The sequence below is a fragment of the Zalophus californianus genome, chromosome 4 (genome assembly GCF_009762305.2).
Source record: "Zalophus californianus isolate mZalCal1 chromosome 4, mZalCal1.pri.v2, whole genome shotgun sequence".
NCBI lineage: Eukaryota > Metazoa > Chordata > Mammalia > Carnivora > Otariidae > Zalophus > Zalophus californianus.
The window spans coordinates 21,824,367-21,843,579 of record NC_045598.1 but is presented as its reverse complement, the minus strand read 5'-3'; the positions used below and the strand labels follow the sequence as shown (position 1 = coordinate 21,843,579).

Here is a 19,213-nt window from a genome sequence, read left to right as displayed (position 1 = left end):
TGACAAGGGGTGATAGTGTCACCTCCCTCTCAGGGTTGTCTTGCACACTTAGGAAGGTAACAGGTATGAAGGGGCTGGTAGCCAGGGGGAGCTTGACAAGATGGCGACTTCCTACCGTCATCCCTCCCCTAGGGACTCAGGCAGGAGGCTGGGTTTGCTCTGTTCCCCCAGGAGGGTCTCATCTCCTTGGCCTTCCCAGTGTCACCCAGGCTGTGCTCCTTCTCTTCTCTGGGCTTGGAAGAGCAATGGAGATGGGGAGCTCATTCTTCTCAGGAGCTTTGCCAGTGGCACAGAGATACCAGGGAAGCCATTGCCCAGCTCAGAGCTTCCACGGGTGGGGGGATGGACTTGGGGTTCCCATCCCAGCAACCCCTGAAGCCTGAGCCCGGGGTGGGGACTTGTAACTGTGGGGCCTTAAGCCCAGCTCTGTCATTCACAGGCTGGGTCACCCTGGTCTAATCACTGTGCCTCTCTGGGCATTGGTTTCTGCCCCTATAAAATGGGGCATTGGCCCTGGGGTTCTGGATTCTACTTGCCAATCATTTCTTATTGAATCGGCCCACCAGTTCTTCCTGTGAAGGACCCATTCCAGAGGCAGGAGCACGGAGGGATTCCTGTCATGTGCCCGGACTCACCCAGTGATTGAGCAGTAGCATCAAAACTGGGTCTTGGAGCCCCTGTGCTCTCTCCTCTCCTTCTTAGTTGACGCTGTGGTCTTGCTGGGCTGGGGCCCCATGGGCATTCAGCTGTGTCCTCTAAGTGCTTCTGGGACGGCCCAGAGACAAGGATGGTTTTAGACACCCCTGGGGCTCAGGCAGGAAATCTGGGGCAGCCTGGACCCAGCCAGCAGGGTTGTTCCTAAACTGGAGATGAGAGAAGATGAGTTCCCCGGGCCTGGCTCTTCTGTGGCCCCGGGTGGGGCTGTGACAGGCAGGACATGACAGCTGCTCCCTCCCCATCGTGGCTTTCAGAGAGGACAGGGAGCCTCAAGGAGGCAGGGACCTCAGGATCCCTGTGTCCCGTTCCCTGCCGCCCCCGCCCCCCCCCCCCCGCCCCGGGAGAAGCTTGGGGTGGAAATGCTGACCACCTTGGCCTCAGGGGACACCTCGCCCAGGCCCCTCCTGGTGCAGAAGTAAAGGAGTCCAGGTCACACAGAGGCAGATCCAGGAGGGAACCGATGTCCCTGTACTAAGGCCACTGGCTTCCCACACATCTGCCATGGCGCTCCCTCTGTGGAGGGGGAGAGCACTTAGCAGCCTGGCTGTGTGTCTGCGCGGCCTCTCTGAGGCGCTTTCCGCTTCTGTAAACTAGGCCTATCACAGGCCTCCCAGAGCTCTCGAGAGAATCAAGTGGGCTTATGTTGAGGGAAAGACGGCCCTTTTCTCACTACCACTCCAGATGACCCCAGGGAAGGTTTCTCCAACTCCCAAATACCGGCTTCTGTGCCCCAAACCCCGGGGTCAGAGGAGGGACCAGCTGTTCGGTGGGCAGCCACTTCGTGCCAGATCGGAACATCTGTGCTCTCACCTAAGCTTCAAAACGGCACCGGGAGGTTAAGTATCAGTCCCCGCTTTTTGTGCAGATGGGGAAACAGACTCGGAGCTGAGTCCTTTCCTGCTGTCTGGGCTGGACCCCCAGGGTGGGGGAGACACAGGTCAGTGGAGGGCCAGGGCTCAGGGAGGGGCAGGACAGACCCAGTCCTCCCCTCAGAGGGGACACAGGATCTAGGCGCAAATCCCAAACACGGATTTCAGTTCTGTGAGCAGAGCAAAGGAGAGCTCGGGGCAGGGTGTATAATGGCCGGGTGGGGAGGGGCGAGGCTGATGAGCCCTGGGGGCCCAGGGGAGGTGCAGATAAGGTCTGAAGGACCGGAAGGAACCAAGGGGATGATGGGGAGTGGGAGTTCCTGCCAAGCCCCAAGGCCAGAGCACAAATATGGGGATGAGAACAAATTCAGCTACCAGGGGAGGGAGGAGAGTGGAGGGGGGCAGGAGCCAGTGTGTGCAGACGGGAAGGGATTTTAAGCTCCATTCGGACAGGGCTCGGGAGCCACTGAGGGTTTTAAGCAGAGTGAGTGGGTGGTTTAGGTCCAGGGGAGAAGGCAGCTAATTGGGGATCCAAAGAGGATGCACAGGGCTTGGGAGATTGGCGGGTATGGGGGAGAGGAAGGAGCCTAGGTGACACCCCCTCCCCCTGCCGTGTTCGTGGCCCTCTGGTGGGCAGTGGGGTCTTTCACAGGGCGGGGAACAGGAGGAGTAGGAATGGGCCATGATCGCTCGGAGCAGGGACCCTTCTGGGGAGGTGTCTGGTTGCTGAAAGTGAGGCTGGGCTTGTGGGCCCAGCCCCGCGGAGCCCCAACGTCAGGGGAGGGCAGAGGCGGCCCAGAGGAAGAAAAGTCGGGAGGGGCAGGCAGAGCAAGCGGTAAAGGCCAGGGCCGGTGGCGTCGCAAGGACAAAGACGGGAGACTGTCCGCGCTTTGGCCTCGAGGTGGTGTCCCCAGGAAAAGCAGCCACGGGGGACAGGGCCGCAGACGACGTCGGGTGGGGCGTCGAGCGAGCGGTAGGTGGGCGTGCCCGAGGGCCGGGTGGGGGGCGTAGAGGGGTCGATGTGCGGGAATGGAAGTCGACTGGGGGTCTCGAGCAAAGGAGGTGGCAGGAGGGGACAGGAAGGAGGCCACCGCCTCAGTGGAGCCTGAACCACAGCCCAGGCGCAGAGCGGAGGGACTTCTCTCTCGAGTTCAGGCCGCAGGAGCTTTCAGCCCCACGCGGGGGCAGGAAGGCAACCCCGGCCTGGCTCTCCGACCCTACACGACCCCCTGGCTCGGCCCCATCCGCTCCGCGGGAGGCCGGTAGCCTCACGGTCGGTCCCTCAGGAGGCTCCGCCACCAGGGGTGGCCTCGGTCGCTCCCAGGGATGCCTGTCCCCGAGGGCTGGGCAAGGAGCTCCCGGGGCGCTGAGGCCACCCCCGGTCTCCTCGGCCGAGCTGGGTTCGAGGCCTAGCCGCGCCGTGTGACCCCTGCGAGGTGGGGTGGCCCAGGCCGGGGACTTCCTCGAGCTCCCCCCTCCCCGCCCCGGGCGCACAGCCGGGTCTCATTACCGCCCCTCCCCCTCCCCCGCGGGCCGGGGGGTCTTGACGGCCGGGGGAGGGACGGGTTATAATCAATTCCAGGCCGGAAATTCCTCCCGAGGGGCCCGCGCTGCGAGGGCCCGGGGAGGGGGGGGGGCCGGCTCGGAGCCTGGCCGGCCGCCCGCGCCACCCCTCCTCCTCCTCCGAGCCCGCCCCCCGCATCATGGAAACTGGGCCGCCAGCCGACCCCCTCGCTCCTCTCCGCATTCCTGCCTCGGGGGGCGGGCGGGGCTCGAGAGCTGGGCGGCCCGGTCAGGCCCGCGGCGGGGGGCGCCCCCAGGGCCTCGGCGTTGGAGGCCGACGCCGCCACCCCACTCCAGATGGGGCGCATCTTCCGAGGGAAGGCCGGCGGGACCCGTGACCCTCCGTTAGACTCACTCAGCTCTGAGAGGCGGCTCAGCCCCGCCGCCTCCACCCCTGCCGCGGGCTCCTATTCACTGAGCGCTCGCGGGGTTACCGGGGCTGCGCCCCGTGTCGTGTACCCGCCCCCAACGCTGGATTTTCGCCTCTTGTGAGGCGGACACCATTAAGCCCATTTTCCAGGTGAAGGCAGTGAGGATCATGGAGGGGAAAGGCTGGGGGCCGGGCGGAGCAGGGACCCGGCCGCCTCCTCCGGGGAGCAACCCGGACGGCGCGGGGCAGCAGTGGGCTCTCACAGACGCCCCCGCGAGTCCTCTCCCGGGCGCCTGGAATGAGGGGCTCAGACAGGCGCGGGAGGGCGTGCGGGCTTCGAAAATCCTGTCTGCGCGCTCGCTGCGGAGCCGGTCAGGGCTCTCCAGCTCCAGGTCTCAGTTTACCCACGTGGGAGGAGGTGGTCCTCCCAGGCCTCTGCGAACGACACAAGCTGGGGACTCGGGCCCCCGGATCCTCCGAGTCACCAGGCGAGCACACAGCGCTTACCTGCGACCCTCAGACCCGAGCTGCTGCCTGCTTCCAGCGGTGGGGCCTGGCGGGGTGCTAGCCAGTCAGTCCCCGGGGCTCCCGGGGGGCGGGGCTGAGGCGGGGCCGGGCGGGGCCTGGGGAGGGGGCGGGGCCAGGGGGCCAGGGCTCCGAGGAGACCGCGGCAGTTCCCCGAGCCGCGGCGGGCGGACTCGGATCAGGACCCGTCCCGGCGCGGCGGCGCCAGGTGAGCAAAACTAGGGCCCCGGGTTCGCCCTCCGCTTTCCTCAACTTTTTGTTTGGCCCCTCCCTCCGGAAAGGCCCTGGGGGGCGGGAGCCCGGTCCGCCCTTTCCCCCGGGGCGGCGTGTGGGCGCGGGCGGAGGCGGGACCCCAGAGTGCCAGGGACCCGGCCCAGAGCAACTTCCCGCGGCCTGAGACCTTCCGACTGTGGCTCCAAGTTTCTGCCCCCCTGCGGTCCCAGCGTGGACTCACGCCCTCCAGAGTCGGGGTCTCTACGTGTGCGCCCGTCTCTCCGCACTCCTCCGCCTCCCTCCCCGCAGGGACGCGCGGGGGCTCCGGGCGACTTTTCCGGAGTTGGGGCTGGGGCACCAGTTCTGGCCTGGGGCGCGGTGGTCACTTCTGCGGTTTCGGGCTGGGGAAAAGGCTCCACATTCAGAGACGACCGGGGAACGGCCCTTGCCTCCTCCCAGGACGCTCCCGTAGCTGTGCCGGGAAGAGCACAGCGTTAGCTAGGGTCCGGAGGCCCGGCGTCGGGTCCCGGGGAGCCCCTTCCTCGTGTGACCCCGGCAGGGGGCTCTGCCTTCTCTGGGCCGCAGTTTCCATCTGTGACAATCAGGCTTTGGACGCCGTAGACTTTGCGGCTCCGTGCTAGGCCCTGGGCCTTTGGCACTCCTGTCAGAGGCAGAGATGGGGTGTCGTGCCTTGAGCTTCGGGGTGCGGATGGGGAGTGAGTCGGGTAGCAAGACCTCCTTCCTGGGGCCTCGGCACGCATTCCAGCGCTGAAGCTGTTTAGAAACCAGACTGGGGGAGTGAAGACGCACCACTGGACAGCGAGGTCCTAGCCCTGCCCCCCTGCGGTCCAGGGCGTCTGGACTGGGGCCCCCGTTTCCTCCTACACTGTACACCTCCCTTCCGTGGGGGCCACACCACACACAGCCCAGCTACTCCTCACCCGGCCCGGCTTCAGTTCTTAGGCCCCAGAACAGGAAGGGCTGAAGCCAGGCGGCCCAAACTGGGGCGGCCTGAGGTGCTGGGGCGGTGCTGCTCCGTCCGGGACGCGGGCCACTGAGGCCTCGGGTGGAGGAGGCCGGAAAGGAGGACAGGCGGCGGGAAAGGGGGATGATTCATCCCGAGGAGCTCGAATTGGAAACGCTGCAACCTGGGAACAGCCTTGCCCGGGCCGACGGGAGAGCTGGGGGGAGTTCTCCCCACAGGGCCCCCAGCCCAGCACCTGCAGCCCCCTGCCTCCTGCCCTGGCCACTGCCCGGCCGCTGGGGGAGGGGAGGCCTCTTCTACGCGGAGTTGAAAGCCATCCTGGGCAAAGTCTGCCGCTGGTCTTGGTCAGAACGGTCTTCCCGGAGTCTAGCTCAAGTCTCTCCTGCTGCAGCTTCAGTGCAGGCTGAGGAGGTCTGAAGGAGGGGGCGGGCAGGAAAAGGCTGGAGTCAGTGACACCCTTTCCTTCCTCCGGTGCGGTATGTAAAGCGCAGTAGGGGGGAGGCGGGGCCCGCGAGCGACCCCAGCTGACCCGGGCGGTGTGAGTGCCCCCTCCCTCCTTTACTACGGTGCACCCACGTGCGGGGGTGAGGTCGATCCCGGGCGGGACTTACCCTGGAGACGCCACTGCCGGGGGCCCGCACACCTCCCGAGACCCGGGATCGGCGGGCTGGCGAAAAGGGTGCAGGCGGCCGGAGCCCCGCAGCTGCGGATGCGCCAGGTAGCAGTCCGCGCCCCCCTCCCTCCTCTCCGCCCGCGGGTCCGGCCAAGTCCGGCTTCTGCCGCGCGTCCCTGGCTCGGAGCTCCGCTGCGGAAAACCCGAGCGGGGGCGGCTCCCGCCTCGAGGCCGGGGAAAATCCGGGGGTGGCCGCCAGGGATCTCCAAGCGGCCTGGGCGAGGCAGCCGGATCTTGCCTCCCAATCTGGCGCTCTGACCCAAGGCCCGTCGGTTCAGTCCTTGCCTCTCATCTCTCCGCAGAGCGCCCAGACGACGGCGAGATGACATCCGGGAGCCCTGGAGACTGCGGGGAGGTGCGGAGGAGCCCGGAGGGCCGCGTCTCTCGCCTGGGCCGCCGCCTGGGCCGCCGCCGGCGCCCGCGCTCCCCGCCCGAGCCTCTGCGGGTGCGGGCACGGCTGCGGCTGCGCTCGCCGTCGGGGGCGTTCGCGGCGCTGGGGGCGCTCGTGGTCCTGGTGGGCATGGGCATCGCTGTGGCCGGCTACTGGCCGCACCGCGCCGGGGTCCCAGGGCCGCGCGCTGCCAATGCCAGCGCGCCCCCCCTGAGCGAGCTGCGACGCGAGGGTCGCGGCGCCGGCCGGGGCCACGGCCCGCACGAGCGGCTGCGGCTCCTTGGGCCCGTGGTCATGGGCGTCGGCCTGTTTGTGTTCATCTGCGCCAACACGCTGCTCTACGAGAACCGCGACCTGGAGACGCGACGGCTTCGCCAGGGGGTGCTGCGGGCTCAGGCGCTCCGGCCCCCTGACGGCCCCGGCTGGGACTGCGCCCTCCTCCCCAGCCCTGGACCCAGGACTCCCGGAGCCATGGGCTGCACAGAGCCAGAAAGTTGGGACCTGTCCCCGCGTCGGGGTACCTCACCCGTCCCATCAGTGCGGAGTCTGCGTTCAGAGCCTGCTAATCCTCGCTTGGGGTTACCTGCCCTGCTCAACAGTTACCCGCTGAAGGGCCCGGGGCTGCCCCCACCCTGGGGTCCACGGACCCAGACTGGCCATGTGATTATCACCGTGCAGCCCTCTGGTTCCTGCATTGAACATTCCAAGTCTCTGGATCTGGGCCTCGGGGAGCTCCTGCTTGGGGCCCCAGCGGCTCGAGACTGTGCTCACCGGAGCTGGCCACGGCTGGACCGCCTCAGTCTGGGGGGTTATGCCAAGTTGGAAGGAGGAGGGAACTTGGGAGCGCGGGTTTGAAGAGCAGGGGACAGCCTGCTAAGAGGGCTGCAGCATGGACCGTGGTAACAGGACCAGAAGTCCCAAAGTCTAGTAGATGCATCAGTCACTTCCCAGACCGGAGATGGATGCTCTGGCCCCAGCAGCTGCTAAGGCATCCTGACTTGCATGTCGGCAGAGAAATGCCAACTGCACAAGGGTTCAATCAGCTGGAGTGAATGTTTTCATGTGGAGTCTGGAGACTAGCATGACTCGGCCTCGGGAACTCTTTAACCCTCCAAAAGTGGCCTTAGCCTTGGACAGGTACCTGAGGCAGCTGGAGGTCCAGGTCAGGGTGATTGGGAGATACAGCAGGTGTCTCGGCAGATCCAAAGTGGTGGGCAAGGACCCCTAAGACTTGTAAGGTAGGTTGGCTGGGATGTTACAGGCTGGGCCAGGCTCCCTCCACGGTAGTACCGGTTGTGGGGTTAGGGGAGATGGGCAATGGGGTAGAGTTGAGACCCTCCACTGCCATCTGGGATGGGGGCTGAGGCATTAACTCCCACCATCTCAGCCCCTCTCTCCCCTCAGCCATGCAGGGTCCACCCCCTAGGGCTACACTACTGCCAAAGCCTTCCTCCGGAGGGTCCGGCCCCTCCCTGAACAGGTCTGAGAAGCCCCCTTCTCTCCTTCGTCATGGCCTGTGCTGCAAAATCTCCCCCAACTGGCAAAAAGCATCTGCCAGTTCTCCTTTTATACAGCGTTGAAGCTGCACTTCGGCCAATGTGGGTAGCTTAATTTAGAAAAGGGTCTTTTCTAGGGTCAAAAATTTGAGTCTCCCTTACCCATGTGGAACTTTTCCCAGACTGCTGGTAGGAGAAGAGAACTTTAAAAGTTGATCAATTCTCACACATTCAGTTCTGTTTTTGTTTTTGTTTTTTTTAGTTTATTGAAAAATGCAATACAAGAAGCAAGACCAAACACGTATCTAAACACTACACCACTTCTCTTACTACAAAAGGCCAAAACAGCAGACCTAATTATTGCCTTTTTAATCTAAGGATCTTGCCAATTTGATTCTGCTGCCATAGTTCTATTTTGTCAAGAAATGTAAACAACTACTTGACATGATTCATAATTTTAAAAAAATTTACAAAGCTCCTTCATTTTTGTCACCAAAATAATACATTTCAGAAAGATTTGTAAAAACCACCAGCCTGGGGCTGAGATCCTGGGCAGATCTTTCCCAGGAGCATTCCTTGGTGTCAGTCAGGCCTTAGCTCTGGTTCTACTTCCCAGGGCGGCTGGGGCCCCTCCCCCTCAGCTGCCTGCAGAACATGCGATGGGTGGGCCTGGGCAGGCAGGCGCGGAGGCTCCGAGAGGTCCCTGCACCCAGGTTCTGTGGGCCCTTGGCTTTTTAGGTCCTGCTTGGCGGGTGGGCGGGCGGGTGGGTGGGTGGCAGAGACCTCGTGTGGCTTGGAGGAAGTCTTCTCAAGTGAAATAAAAATAAAATTGCAGTGAGAGTTGTCACTGTGGTGTGTCTGAGTCACTTCAGGAAAACGGCTGCCAAGTCTCTGACCCTGGAAATGAAGCTCTCTCCTCCCCTCTTCACCATTTCCACCTGGACAGAATCTGTTTTTCTTCACACACACACACACACACACACACACACACAAATGCACACACAACTGCAGGAAGAAAAAAAAATCCAAACAGTTGTCAAACCCCCACATCTGTTCCCAGAGCGGGAGGACAGGGGAAGAGTCTTGGAAGGACACCCTCTTCCTAGCTTGTCCAAATCTGTGGCTTCTCAGCGCTGGAAGGGCATTTGAGATCTTCTGGCCCAACTTAGAGTGAAGGAAGCAGAGACAAGCACAGTGAGCTGGTGACAGAGTCGAGGGGGCGTGCAGGCCCCCGTCAGCGGTGTGGACAGCAAGAACTCAGGGGGCCCGGTTTGTGACGCTCACGCTGGGCCCGCTTCCTCACCCCCACCCTCTTCATTCCACAGCTGTCCGCTTTGGGAGCTGGTAGCTCTTTGAGCAGGACAACCACTGGAAAGCAAGCTCCTGTCACACGCTGTTTGATGTGAGCTGGATTCCCAACCTCATTACCACTCCTGGCAGCACGGCCCAGGCTTAGGCACCAACAAGCAAGCCCCACCATTTCCGACCCTATGCCCACAGGCCAGAAGTCTGCTCCTGAGACAGGATGATCCTTTCCCCCAGGCCTGTCTCGCGCCCCACCTGAGCTCTTCCTGTCCCTCTCCAGAGAGAGCTGCCTCATGGTTAGTAGCAGGCTCACAGAAGTACTAAACGAAAAATGCACAAAATGCACACATCTGAAATCAGTTCAAACCAACTGAGTTTGTCTAAAACAAGACTCAGCCAGTCTTTGGACACATGTGGCTGGCTCCCACTGTGGGGAGCAGAGGTTTTAGAGTTTTCTCTCTCGCTCACGGCTCTTGAGCCCCCAGAGACTGCTGAATGTGACCTGCCGTCTATTCTCATGAAGTCCACCTCTGTCCCACCATACGATTCTAAGAACTTCCAGGCAGATGTGTTTGTGGGAAGCCAGCTGGAAGATTAGAGAAGCACTACTGAATAAAAATGCCCCCAGATCTACCAAGAATGGTGGAATTGGGCTCATCAGTCAGTCCCATTTTCAAAACCAAGCAAAAAAAAAAAAAAAATTAGAAGTAAAATAAACCCACAACCACCACAAAAATCAAGCCTACAACACCCGACAGACCTCAGATGGTGAGTGGGAATGAGCAGAGCTGGTGTTTGTGCTCCCTGTCACGTGGGGTTTTGTGGGAAGGATGGCCCCTAAAAGTCAATTCTCTTGCTCCAGAAGGGTGTCTGCAGGCAGGTACTGGTCAGGAGAAGAAAGGTCAAGGAACACAGCCTCCTCTCCGAGTCACATTTCTGGTCATCCCACGATTAAAGAAAAAGGCCCAGGGTCGGTCACCTGGAAATACTTTTTAGCGGGATCTGACTGAGGTAAACTCAGCCATTCCCCTGTGTGAAGTGCACATTCCCAGAACTAGAAAACCTCTTTTTTTTTTTTAACTTCATCAACTTTCCTTGCCCAAATCACTACAAAAAATGTGCCATTAGAGCTTTTAGCCAAAAGTGCCTATTTTTGTGTGAGTTTTGGTCTCCTGAGATGGGAAGTGGGGGGAGAACTTAGCAGAGCCACTGCTTCTGATGAGGTAAAAGGGGAAGGAGGGCAGGAAGGTGAAGGCCACAGATTTGTTCAGTTCAAACATTCACAGTATCAGATATATCTGAAACAACTTCTCACGTCTTTGATCTAAAGAAGCTCCAAAAAGAACGAACAGGAGGAAAGAAGGAAAAACAATACTACATTCTTAGCAGAGATCTCTGCCTCACCAAAACCACCCTCAACAGAAGGGCAGGGATGTCTCCCTGGGGTCTGCGGATCAGGACAGGTGCCCTGCCTCACATGGTAAAGTCACATCGTTGGCTCTGAGAAAGGGCTGGTTCATGAAGTTTCTGCTGACGTCGAAAGGGTATAAAACTAGGGGAGGAGCAGGGACGCCCCATTAAGCTGGCTTTGGCCCCCAACACAGCTGACAGAGTCTCTGGAGGATTTCCTCAAGAATTCTGTAGACCTGTCAGTATCTGGGTTGGAAATAAATGGGGAGAGGCTAGGTTGAAGGGGTTACAAACCACCGCATAAAAAAACAAAAAGCTCTTTAAAAACAGTCCATAGAGTGAAAAGTTGAACAATTTCTGGTATCACAATATAGAAAAAGGTATTAAAAGAATCAGCAATGTCTAGAAGACTCTCTCAGTATAAACTCCAAATAGAAAACGAAATTAATTTTCTGGTGGTTTAGAGTAATTGTGAAAGCCTGATGTCTTGACTATTGCAGGTAAGCTTCTTTATCATTTTGCTGGTTTTCTCTTGGGTGGGAGACAGGCAGGGAGTTGGGGTAGGATAGTTCCTAAGAGGAAAGAAAGCAAACTTTTTAAATCCTGTAAAGGGAGACAGCCACCCAGTCCCAGGTGCCAAGCAGGCCCTGAGCAGTTTTACTGAGGAGCCCAGGCCCCCTGGCGATTGATGGCTTGAGTCACTTGTAAACTACTTCTAGGCGTAAATTTATCTGGATTCCTGGTTCCCCAAAAGCAGCTACCTGCTTCCAATTTTCGAGTCTGGCCTCCGAGCTTCAGCCCTCTCTCCTCTATGCCCCAAGCCCCCATTTCTAGACCACTAGGTTCTGCTTTTCTTGGTTTTGTTCTCCTCTGGCCCTCTCAGGTTTGGACTCAAGAGATACCTGTGACAGCAGAGAGCCTTCACTTGGGTTAAGTCCCCGCGTGGACACCTCTGGGCGCTGTTCCTATTCAGGGCTCTCTGAGGCTGGGACAGTGAACACCCTCCCCCCACCAAGAATAGCCCTTACCTGAGGTCATTCCTCAGAGATTTCAGTCTCCTGATGGACGACCACCTTGGTCACTGACATGTCTGGGTGCTGCTCCTTTGCCTCCTTGATGGCCTGTACAAGGACCTGAGAAAGACAGAAACCATGCCCGTGAAGCAGAGAGCAGCCTGACTGGTGAAGGAAGGCAGGGGTCTCAGGTTATCATTTCTCTGGCAAATTGAATCTTTCTGTCTGCACTACCAAGGCAGCATTTAGGCTAAGCGAGTTGATAACAGCCTTCCTTCCCCTATCCTGAAGAGAGAGGCTCTTGGACTGAAAACACAGAGACAGGGAAGGCTAGAGTTGTCTTTAAGCAGACATATTTTATCTTGCCAAACAGGTTAGCCCAGCAATCATAAAGGGACTTCAGGAGTGATAGCTGTACCTGCTGGGTGGGTTTGAGAGGATTCACTCAAGAAGTGAGCCTGAAGGACAAAGCAAAATCTGTGTTCAACGTAGGGTCACCGGGAAGTTCAGAACAGAAGAGGGAACTAAAGAAGCATGCTACAAAAAGGAAGAGATCTCTTTGGCTAAGAGAGAGGGAAGTAAGTGAGGAAGAGTGGGACAGCCTATTACATGCCATGCACTGGCCTAAGCACATTATTATTATTATATACTTAATCTTCATTTTTTCATTTTATTTTATTTTTAAAGATTTTACTTACTTATTTGACAGAGAGAGAGCACAAGCAGGGGGAGCAGCCAAGGGAGAGGGAGAAGCAGGCTCCTCACTGAGCAGGGAGCCTGATGCGGGACTCCATCCCAAGACCCTGGGATCATGACCTGAGCTGAAGGCAGACGCCTAACCAACTGAGCCACCTCTTCAGAACAACTAAATGAATTAGGGTAGTAGCACTGTTTCCATTTTTTTTTTTTTTAAAGTAAGCTCTGTGCCCAATGTGGGGCTCAAACTCATGACCCCGAGATGAAGAATCAGGGGCTCCACCGACTGAGCCAGCCAGGCGCCCCTCATTGTTTCCATTTTATAGACAAGGAAACTGAGGTTCAGTGGGTAAATAAAGTGGTTAATGTTTCACAGCTAGTAAGTAATGCAGCAGGGATTTTAACTTAAATCTATAAGGCTTTCTTCTTCACTACACTGTCCTTTAGTTTTGGGGAGCCCCTGTATTAACACCTGGAGGAGTTTCGATCATTTTAGAAAAGCTAAATGATGCCGAGGGAAAGTGAGAGCAATGACACCACTTCTCTCATTGTGCAGCAAGTCTCTGAGCCTCAAGCTCACAGCACCAAGGTGGAAGAGCCTTTGGGAATGGTGACATGGGGATTCTAGCTAGATCTGACCACCTGACTGTTGACCCTGGCTCTAAAGAACTACTTCTAGTAGGGAAATTCCTCTTTTGGTCTCTTGACTCCATGAAAGCCATTCTTAGAAGTGCCACCTCTATAGGCCCCTAGTCATTGTCCCTGATCCTTTTTGCCCACCCCACCAATCGTGGGTCAAGGCCCAGCCCAAGCCCTCTCTTTGATTACTCTGGCCTACACCGATCTCTCAATGAAAGCCTGCACCACACAACTTCTTGATTAAGTGCCTCTCCACCCATCCACAGTATGCCACCTCTTAGCCCTTCCATGTAGCCCTCATACCCAGGAGAACTGAGGGACATAGCAGCATCTCTCTGAGCTATCAAGTGTGTTTGTCACAACCACCCTGAAAGAAACCTATGATTATCTTAATTTTACAGGTGGCAAAACTACAGCTCAGAGAAGTAAAATAACTTGCTCAAGGGCACACAACCAGTAAGTTGCGGCATCAAGAGTCAACCCAAGGCTGTCTCACTCTAAACCCAAACACCTTCTGGTCCCACGGCTCTTGCTGTCCAGCACCGACTGAGCACACAGTTGGGGCTCAAATCAACCAGACCAAGTAGGTGGGTGCAGGCTGGTAGCGCAGCAGGATCTACTTAGCTGGGGGCTAACAGGCTGCACTTGGGCTTTTCAGCCTTGTTGCCGGGACCCTGAGCCTGAGTTCTCAGCTGGGAGTCTCAACCCTGCTACCAAGGGAACCGCCAGCAGTGTGGCTCAGGCTTCCTTTTTTTTTTTTTTTTTTTAGGCACTCAACGTATCAGCATAAAGGCCACGGAATTATTGCTCCAGCACTGCTGTCAATGATTCCAGAAGCATTTGCATGCAGTCCCTCCACCCCCTCTTCTCTGCAGCTTTACTGTTCCAACCTCATCCAGCAGAGAACTGGGAGCATTAATCCTGACCTTATTATTTGCTAATTGCTTGCAGCACACAATTAGCACCTAATTAATATAGAAACAGAGAATTTGAGTGCTCAGAAGGGCCCAGAAATTATCTAGATCAACCTACTCTCTTTTAGGAGACAATAAAGAATCAGAGGTAGCGTGGTTTGCCCAAGGTCACACAGTAAGCTAGTGACAGATGTAGGACAGACTTGAAGTCAAGGCTCCTGTTCGCAGGCAGTCCACCTCACTCTGCTTCCCTCACCCCCTCTGCCACTACAGCCCTCTGCAGACAAGGATCACCCCTTCCTTCTGTCTTGCTATCTTCTTCTGTCTCCAGCACAGGTTGAGGTACACACTATCCCCTGAACAGCAACGGCTCCACCCACCCAGAGCCTACCATGTCCCTCACACCATACATCCCATATCCCACAACTCTCACAACCACCTTGAGGGGAAGTTGACATAACGCCCATCTTAAAGATGGGGAAACAGAGGCCTAGGAAGTTAAGAGCTAGAATATGGGGAGACCTAGGATTTGAACCCAAGCCTTTTGAGTCTAAGGCCCATGTTCTTTCTATTACACTTCACGCTCCCCCCACCTGCAGCCCCCATCCCACAGGCCTCCGTGGTCTGATTCCCTTCATCCTTCTCATTTAGGCGCTAGAGTAGCCCAGGGGGTCCCTGGGGATGAAGCTGGCAGAGGTGTCTTCTGAAAGCCAACTCCTATATCCAGCCATCTTCCTGCCCAGGGACCTCTTCCATGCCCAGAATCTCCTCAGCAGTCCCACCTGATCATGGTCAATATCGGCATCTCCTGTGATCACAATTCTCTTCTCAATCCGGGTCTCTGAAATCCCACCTTTTACAGTCTGAAACCAAAGAGAGGTGGTCACATGAGAAAGAAAGGAAAGAAGGAAGGGGGTGGGGAACAGTAAAAGATTATTCTGAAAGCTCTACTCCAAAATTTCATCTGCTGCTGGGTACTGTCTAGAATAGCTTTCTTACCCACTTGTCCAAACTCTTGGCTGCACCTGCTAAAATGAGCACACCTCTATTTCCGTAGATTGCTAAAATCTTTAATAAGCAAAATGGAAAGTCACAAATCTCTATTTTTCCCTTTTTCTTCCTCCCAAACATCACAGAAATTCAGTGAGTAAACAAAACAGACAGGTGTTTCTTTCTGCTCTTTTCCTGTACATTTTGATTATTTTCAAGAGGAAACTCAGAAGACTATGACCAAAAATGTCACGCAGCTTGAAACTGGGCTCTTTATTTTCAAGCACTTTCATATCATTGATATCAAAAGATCCTCAAGTAATCCCCTCAGGGTGGGTAGGTTTCCCTAATTGACAGATGAGGATAACCAAGGTCTAGACACATTAAGTAACTAGCTTCCAGTCTTCTGTTTTGATAACAGAGCTTGGTCCGAAATCTAGTTTCTTACTTACAAGCAAATATATTTTCCTCTAGTGCTGCAGCAAACATGGACTGTCTCTGATTTTCAGGGAGTAGTTCCAATTTTAGATAATTTTTCCTGCTTGCCCCCATAAACAATATTCTAATAATTCCAATATTTCACCATGCAAACTATAGTTCCCATGGCCTTGATGCTGGACGTGATATAAAAACTTTTTGTTGGGCCCTGAGTTCTAATTTTTTACTTGGAAAATATGGTTGCACAATAATACCAATGACACCTGTCCTTAAACTGACTTTTTAAACTTACCTCCACAGCCAGATAGGGGAATGACCAGAGAGACAGGTGGATGTGTAAAGAGAACAGCCACAGGTGACTTTATGAGACTACTAACTAGGCAAGGGTGCCCTCAGGGTCCCCCTAGCTTTACTGCTGGGGAAGCAGCAGAGCCTTTCCCCCTGTGACACTTGGATTCATTTGGCTCGGTAGGGATGGAGCTGAAAACCCTTGCTTCTAGACCAGGGTCCTTCTTGCAGAGAGAGGCAGCAAGCTTGGCATGCCACTGAATTCCAGAAGGAAGTTCTAACTGGTTTGTTACCTTGGTAATCTGAGTTGTGGTTGTGCTGCTTGTGGTCTCAGATGTGATGGTCTGAGCTGTCAGCAAGACTCCTGGGTCCAAGTCCCCATTGCTGTCGTCGGTCTGCAGAAAAAAATGCAACTCATCATCATGCCTCTCAGGAAGCCCTGTGGGCAAATGTGGCAGGAGGCAGCTTTGCTCTTCAGCTGTACATTCAAAAGCAAAAACCCGCTTCCCTTACAGTGATCGCTTCATAAAGAAAACAATCCCCCGGCAGCAAGGCTCCCTCTAAGAACACTGGATGGGTCAGTTTCCCTAGCACGGGGGTCAGTGACAGGAGCAGGTCAGGAAGAGGAGGCAGGATTACAGCCACAGTTCCAAAAGGAACGGCAATGACTGCACACGTGTGTACAACATTTTAGAGTTCACAAAGGGCTTTCAAAACATTGTCTTTTGATGCCCACACAAGCCCTGTGAAATAAACAGTAAAGGCAGAGACTGATGAGCACTCCCAGGTAAGAAAACTCAGGCCCAGAGAAGGCGAATGATTTGCTCAAGGACTCAAAACTTGTAAGTGGAAGTTGTCCTCTCCACAAACTGGAAGCTCTTTACATATCACCCAATGCAGGAAAAGTATAAGCTCTTGTGTGCTAAGACGTGGGTAGGTTCTGAATCATAGGGCAGAACTTTCCAGAAAGGACCAGGAAAGGTCCTTGCCAGGGCTCAAGGGGCCAGGGAATCTCAGGCTATCTTCTTTGAAGACTGAGATGGGAGCCTGGAACCAAGGAGGCAGGAAATGTCCCTTTAAGACAACACCATGGGAGGAAACCTACATGATACCTCAATGACATTTCTGACAACAAAACTATTACTGAAATGGACCATCCTGATTAGGGAGGGTTTAAAAGTATTTAGAATGCTGGGCTATGCAACTAATCTATACAGAGAACAGGGCTGGGGCGACTTCTTGTTTCTCTAGAGCTCGCCATATTATGACCAAAACAAATGTATTATGATCAGGCTGAGAAAGGACACTAGCAAAAAGGAAGAGAGATGGTTATCAGTAGCCACTGGGCTGGTAGCAGGACTCAGAGCTGCCGACAGTCCTGTGACTGGGAGGGAAACGGAGGAGACTAGGAGGATGCAGGCTGCCCAGAGCCAACACGCTGTCCAGAAAATAATGACCGGTTGGTTCCGGGATTGCACACAGGCTCAGAAAAAATTTAGAGGATTGCAATTCTTTTCAAAAAGAACCCCGCAGTAAAAAAAAAAGTGTTACATTACTATCTTTTCCTGCCCTCTTTATAATCTGTATTATAAGCAGAGGCCTCCAACATTTTTCTGAGCAGAAGCACATTTCACTGAGGCAAAACGTTGAGATATAGAAGGTGGGAGATAGGAGGAGCAGAAGAGAATTAGGAAGAAGAGTCTCTGGCTGAGTTCCCTTCCAGGTAAGAATCTAGACCAAACAAAGAGAGGGGGCATGACTGTGATACTGAAATCTTACACTAATGCTTTCTTCGGCCCAGACCCACCTACCTACCTTAGATTCAAACTCAACGAACATTTATTGTACTCCTACTATGTGCCAAGCACAGGATGCAACTGTTACCTCAATTCCACCTCCCAATATCTGAAGTGGGTACTATTATTATCCTCGCTGTATAGTTGGTCCAGAGAAGTTAAATAATTTTGTCAAGGTTCTATAGCTAATCAGTGTTTGAACTAGAACTTAGGGCAAGAAACTTCTCATCCGTAGACTGAGGTTTGGACCCCAGCTCAGATGTAACTAGTGATGGGATCTCGGGCAAGTCATTCTGACATCTCTGAGCTTTAGTTTTCTCATTTGTAACAGGCAGTACTGTAACACAGCTCTGCCCCCACCGTGGCATGGTTGTGAAGATCTAAAGAGATTGTAGAAGTAAAAGTACTTTCTACATTGTTATAAGAATATAAATTTATGTGCCAGGAGGGTTAAACTTTTTTGAAGAGCTCTACCTCTACTAAATGGGTGACTCTATCATATTCTCCTACCTCTCCGGGACTCCCTTCCTCCCTGCTTTCTGTCTCTGAAGAAGTGGAAGATGGAGGAGACATTGTTATGATTTCTGACTTACACTCTTCCCACGTGTGGACTCTTTTCTTTGACCCTGTAACCAATGTTTCCTCAAAATGGTGCTGTGGCTTTGACAGTTGTTTATAAAGTTAAACATCCATTTATCCTATGATCCAGCAATTCCACTCTTAGGTGTTTACCCAAGATAAGTGAAAACATATGTCTACACAATGACTTGCACATGAATGTTCCCAGAAGCTTTATTCACATTTGCTCCAAACTGGAATCAACTCAAATGTCCATCAACAAAGGAAAGGATAAACAAATTGTGGTACACTCATACAACGGGATACTATTCAACAATAAAAACCAGTAAACTACAGATTCTTATAACTTTGATGAACCTAAAAAAAATTTTCAGACACTAAAGTTGTACTACTGGACACTTCCATTTATATGGAGTCCAAGAACAGGCAAAACTAAGCTATGGTTATGGAAATCAAAGTAGTGGCTGCCTCGAGGCGCAGGGAGTAACTAAAATAGGCTATGAAGAAAGTTTCAAGAGCAGTGGAAGTGTTCTGTATCCCAAATGTGTCTTGGTGACACAGGTATTTATATTTGTCAAGATCAATCAAATGGGGGCACCTGGGTGGCTCAGTTGGTTAAGCGTCTGCCTTTGGCTCAGGTTGTGATCCCGGAGTCCTGGGATCGAGTCCTGCATGGAGCTCCCTGCTCAGTGGGGAGCCTGCTTCTCCCTCCCCCTCTGCCTGCCGCTCCCCCTGCTTGTGCTCTCTCTCTCTCTCTTTCACTCTCTCCTTCTCTCTCTCTCTGTCAAATAAATAAATAAAATCTTAAAAAAAAAGTAGGCATCATTAAAAAAAAAATCAATCAAATGGAACACTTAAAAACTGTGCACTTCCCTGTATATAGGTGGGCTTTACCTCAAGCATGCACACATGCACATAGACACAAACAGTAAAATCCTGTTCCGGCTCCCCACCTCCTCTCACCACATTCCCCAAAGTGTGGGAACTGTAGAATAATTAAAAAAAAAAAAAGGTACCTGGGCTAACCTGTTTGGCAAGATAAAAACAGAAGCAGAAATAGTTATCGTACATAAATAACAACAATAGCAAATAATTATCTGGTGTTTATTATGTGCCAGGCACATTTTTTCTAGATATCATTTACACCCATATTGCATTATGCTTTTTTATTTACCAGTTATCATATTGATTATTCCCATCAGAGGCTTTTCATAGCTGTATGGAATTACCTTAATTGGATGTACCACAATTTATTTAATTTGTTCGCTATTGATGGACATCTAGGTTGTTTCCATGGAGGTGACAACTTAATTTGAAATGCACATTACTTTATTCCTTGCAAC

At 54.2% G+C, this 19,213-nt stretch overlaps 2 protein-coding genes across 22 annotated transcripts in view; one reads left to right on the top strand and one right to left on the bottom strand.

Moving 5' to 3' along the window:
- Nucleotides 1–2,277: 2,277 nt before the first annotated feature.
- Nucleotides 2,278–9,808, top strand: TMEM200B (transmembrane protein 200B). 4 transcript variants are annotated; one of them, XM_027571733.2, is made up of 2 exons: nucleotides 2,278–2,559; nucleotides 6,218–9,808. In XM_027571733.2, exon 2 carries the CDS (start codon nucleotides 6,238–6,240, stop codon nucleotides 7,159–7,161), a length of 924 nt encoding a protein of 307 aa, XP_027427534.1. In that variant the 5' UTR covers nucleotides 2,278–2,559; nucleotides 6,218–6,237; the 3' UTR covers nucleotides 7,162–9,808. The 4 variants fall into 4 exon arrangements, with proteins under 4 accessions (XP_027427534.1, XP_027427525.1, XP_027427552.1 ...); XM_027571724.2 differs by lacking the exon at nucleotides 2,278–2,559 and adding an exon at nucleotides 4,152–4,252; XM_027571751.2 differs by lacking the exon at nucleotides 2,278–2,559 and adding an exon at nucleotides 4,962–5,718.
- Nucleotides 8,043–19,213, bottom strand: part of EPB41 (erythrocyte membrane protein band 4.1) — a 195,725-nt gene continuing 184,554 nt past the window's right edge. For all 18 annotated transcript variants that reach the window (XR_004820034.1, XM_027571680.2, XM_027571708.2 and 15 more), the window contains 4 exons: nucleotides 15,789–15,890; nucleotides 14,562–14,642; nucleotides 11,546–11,650; nucleotides 8,043–11,089 (listed from right to left, as the gene is read on the bottom strand). Coding sequence is in view for 17 of the 18 variants with exons in the window: in XM_027571680.2 (XP_027427481.1) it covers nucleotides 11,552–11,650; nucleotides 14,562–14,642; nucleotides 15,789–15,890 (282 nt within the window). In the remaining variant the exon portion in view is untranslated. The remainder of the gene's footprint in view (nucleotides 11,090–11,545; nucleotides 11,651–14,561; nucleotides 14,643–15,788; nucleotides 15,891–19,213) is intronic.

Bases quoted from the DNA above. Each gene is read 5' to 3' on its own strand.
- TMEM200B (XM_027571733.2), top strand. From the start codon at position 6,238: ATGACATCCGGGAGCCCTGGAGACTGCGGGGAGGTGCGGAGGAGCCCG.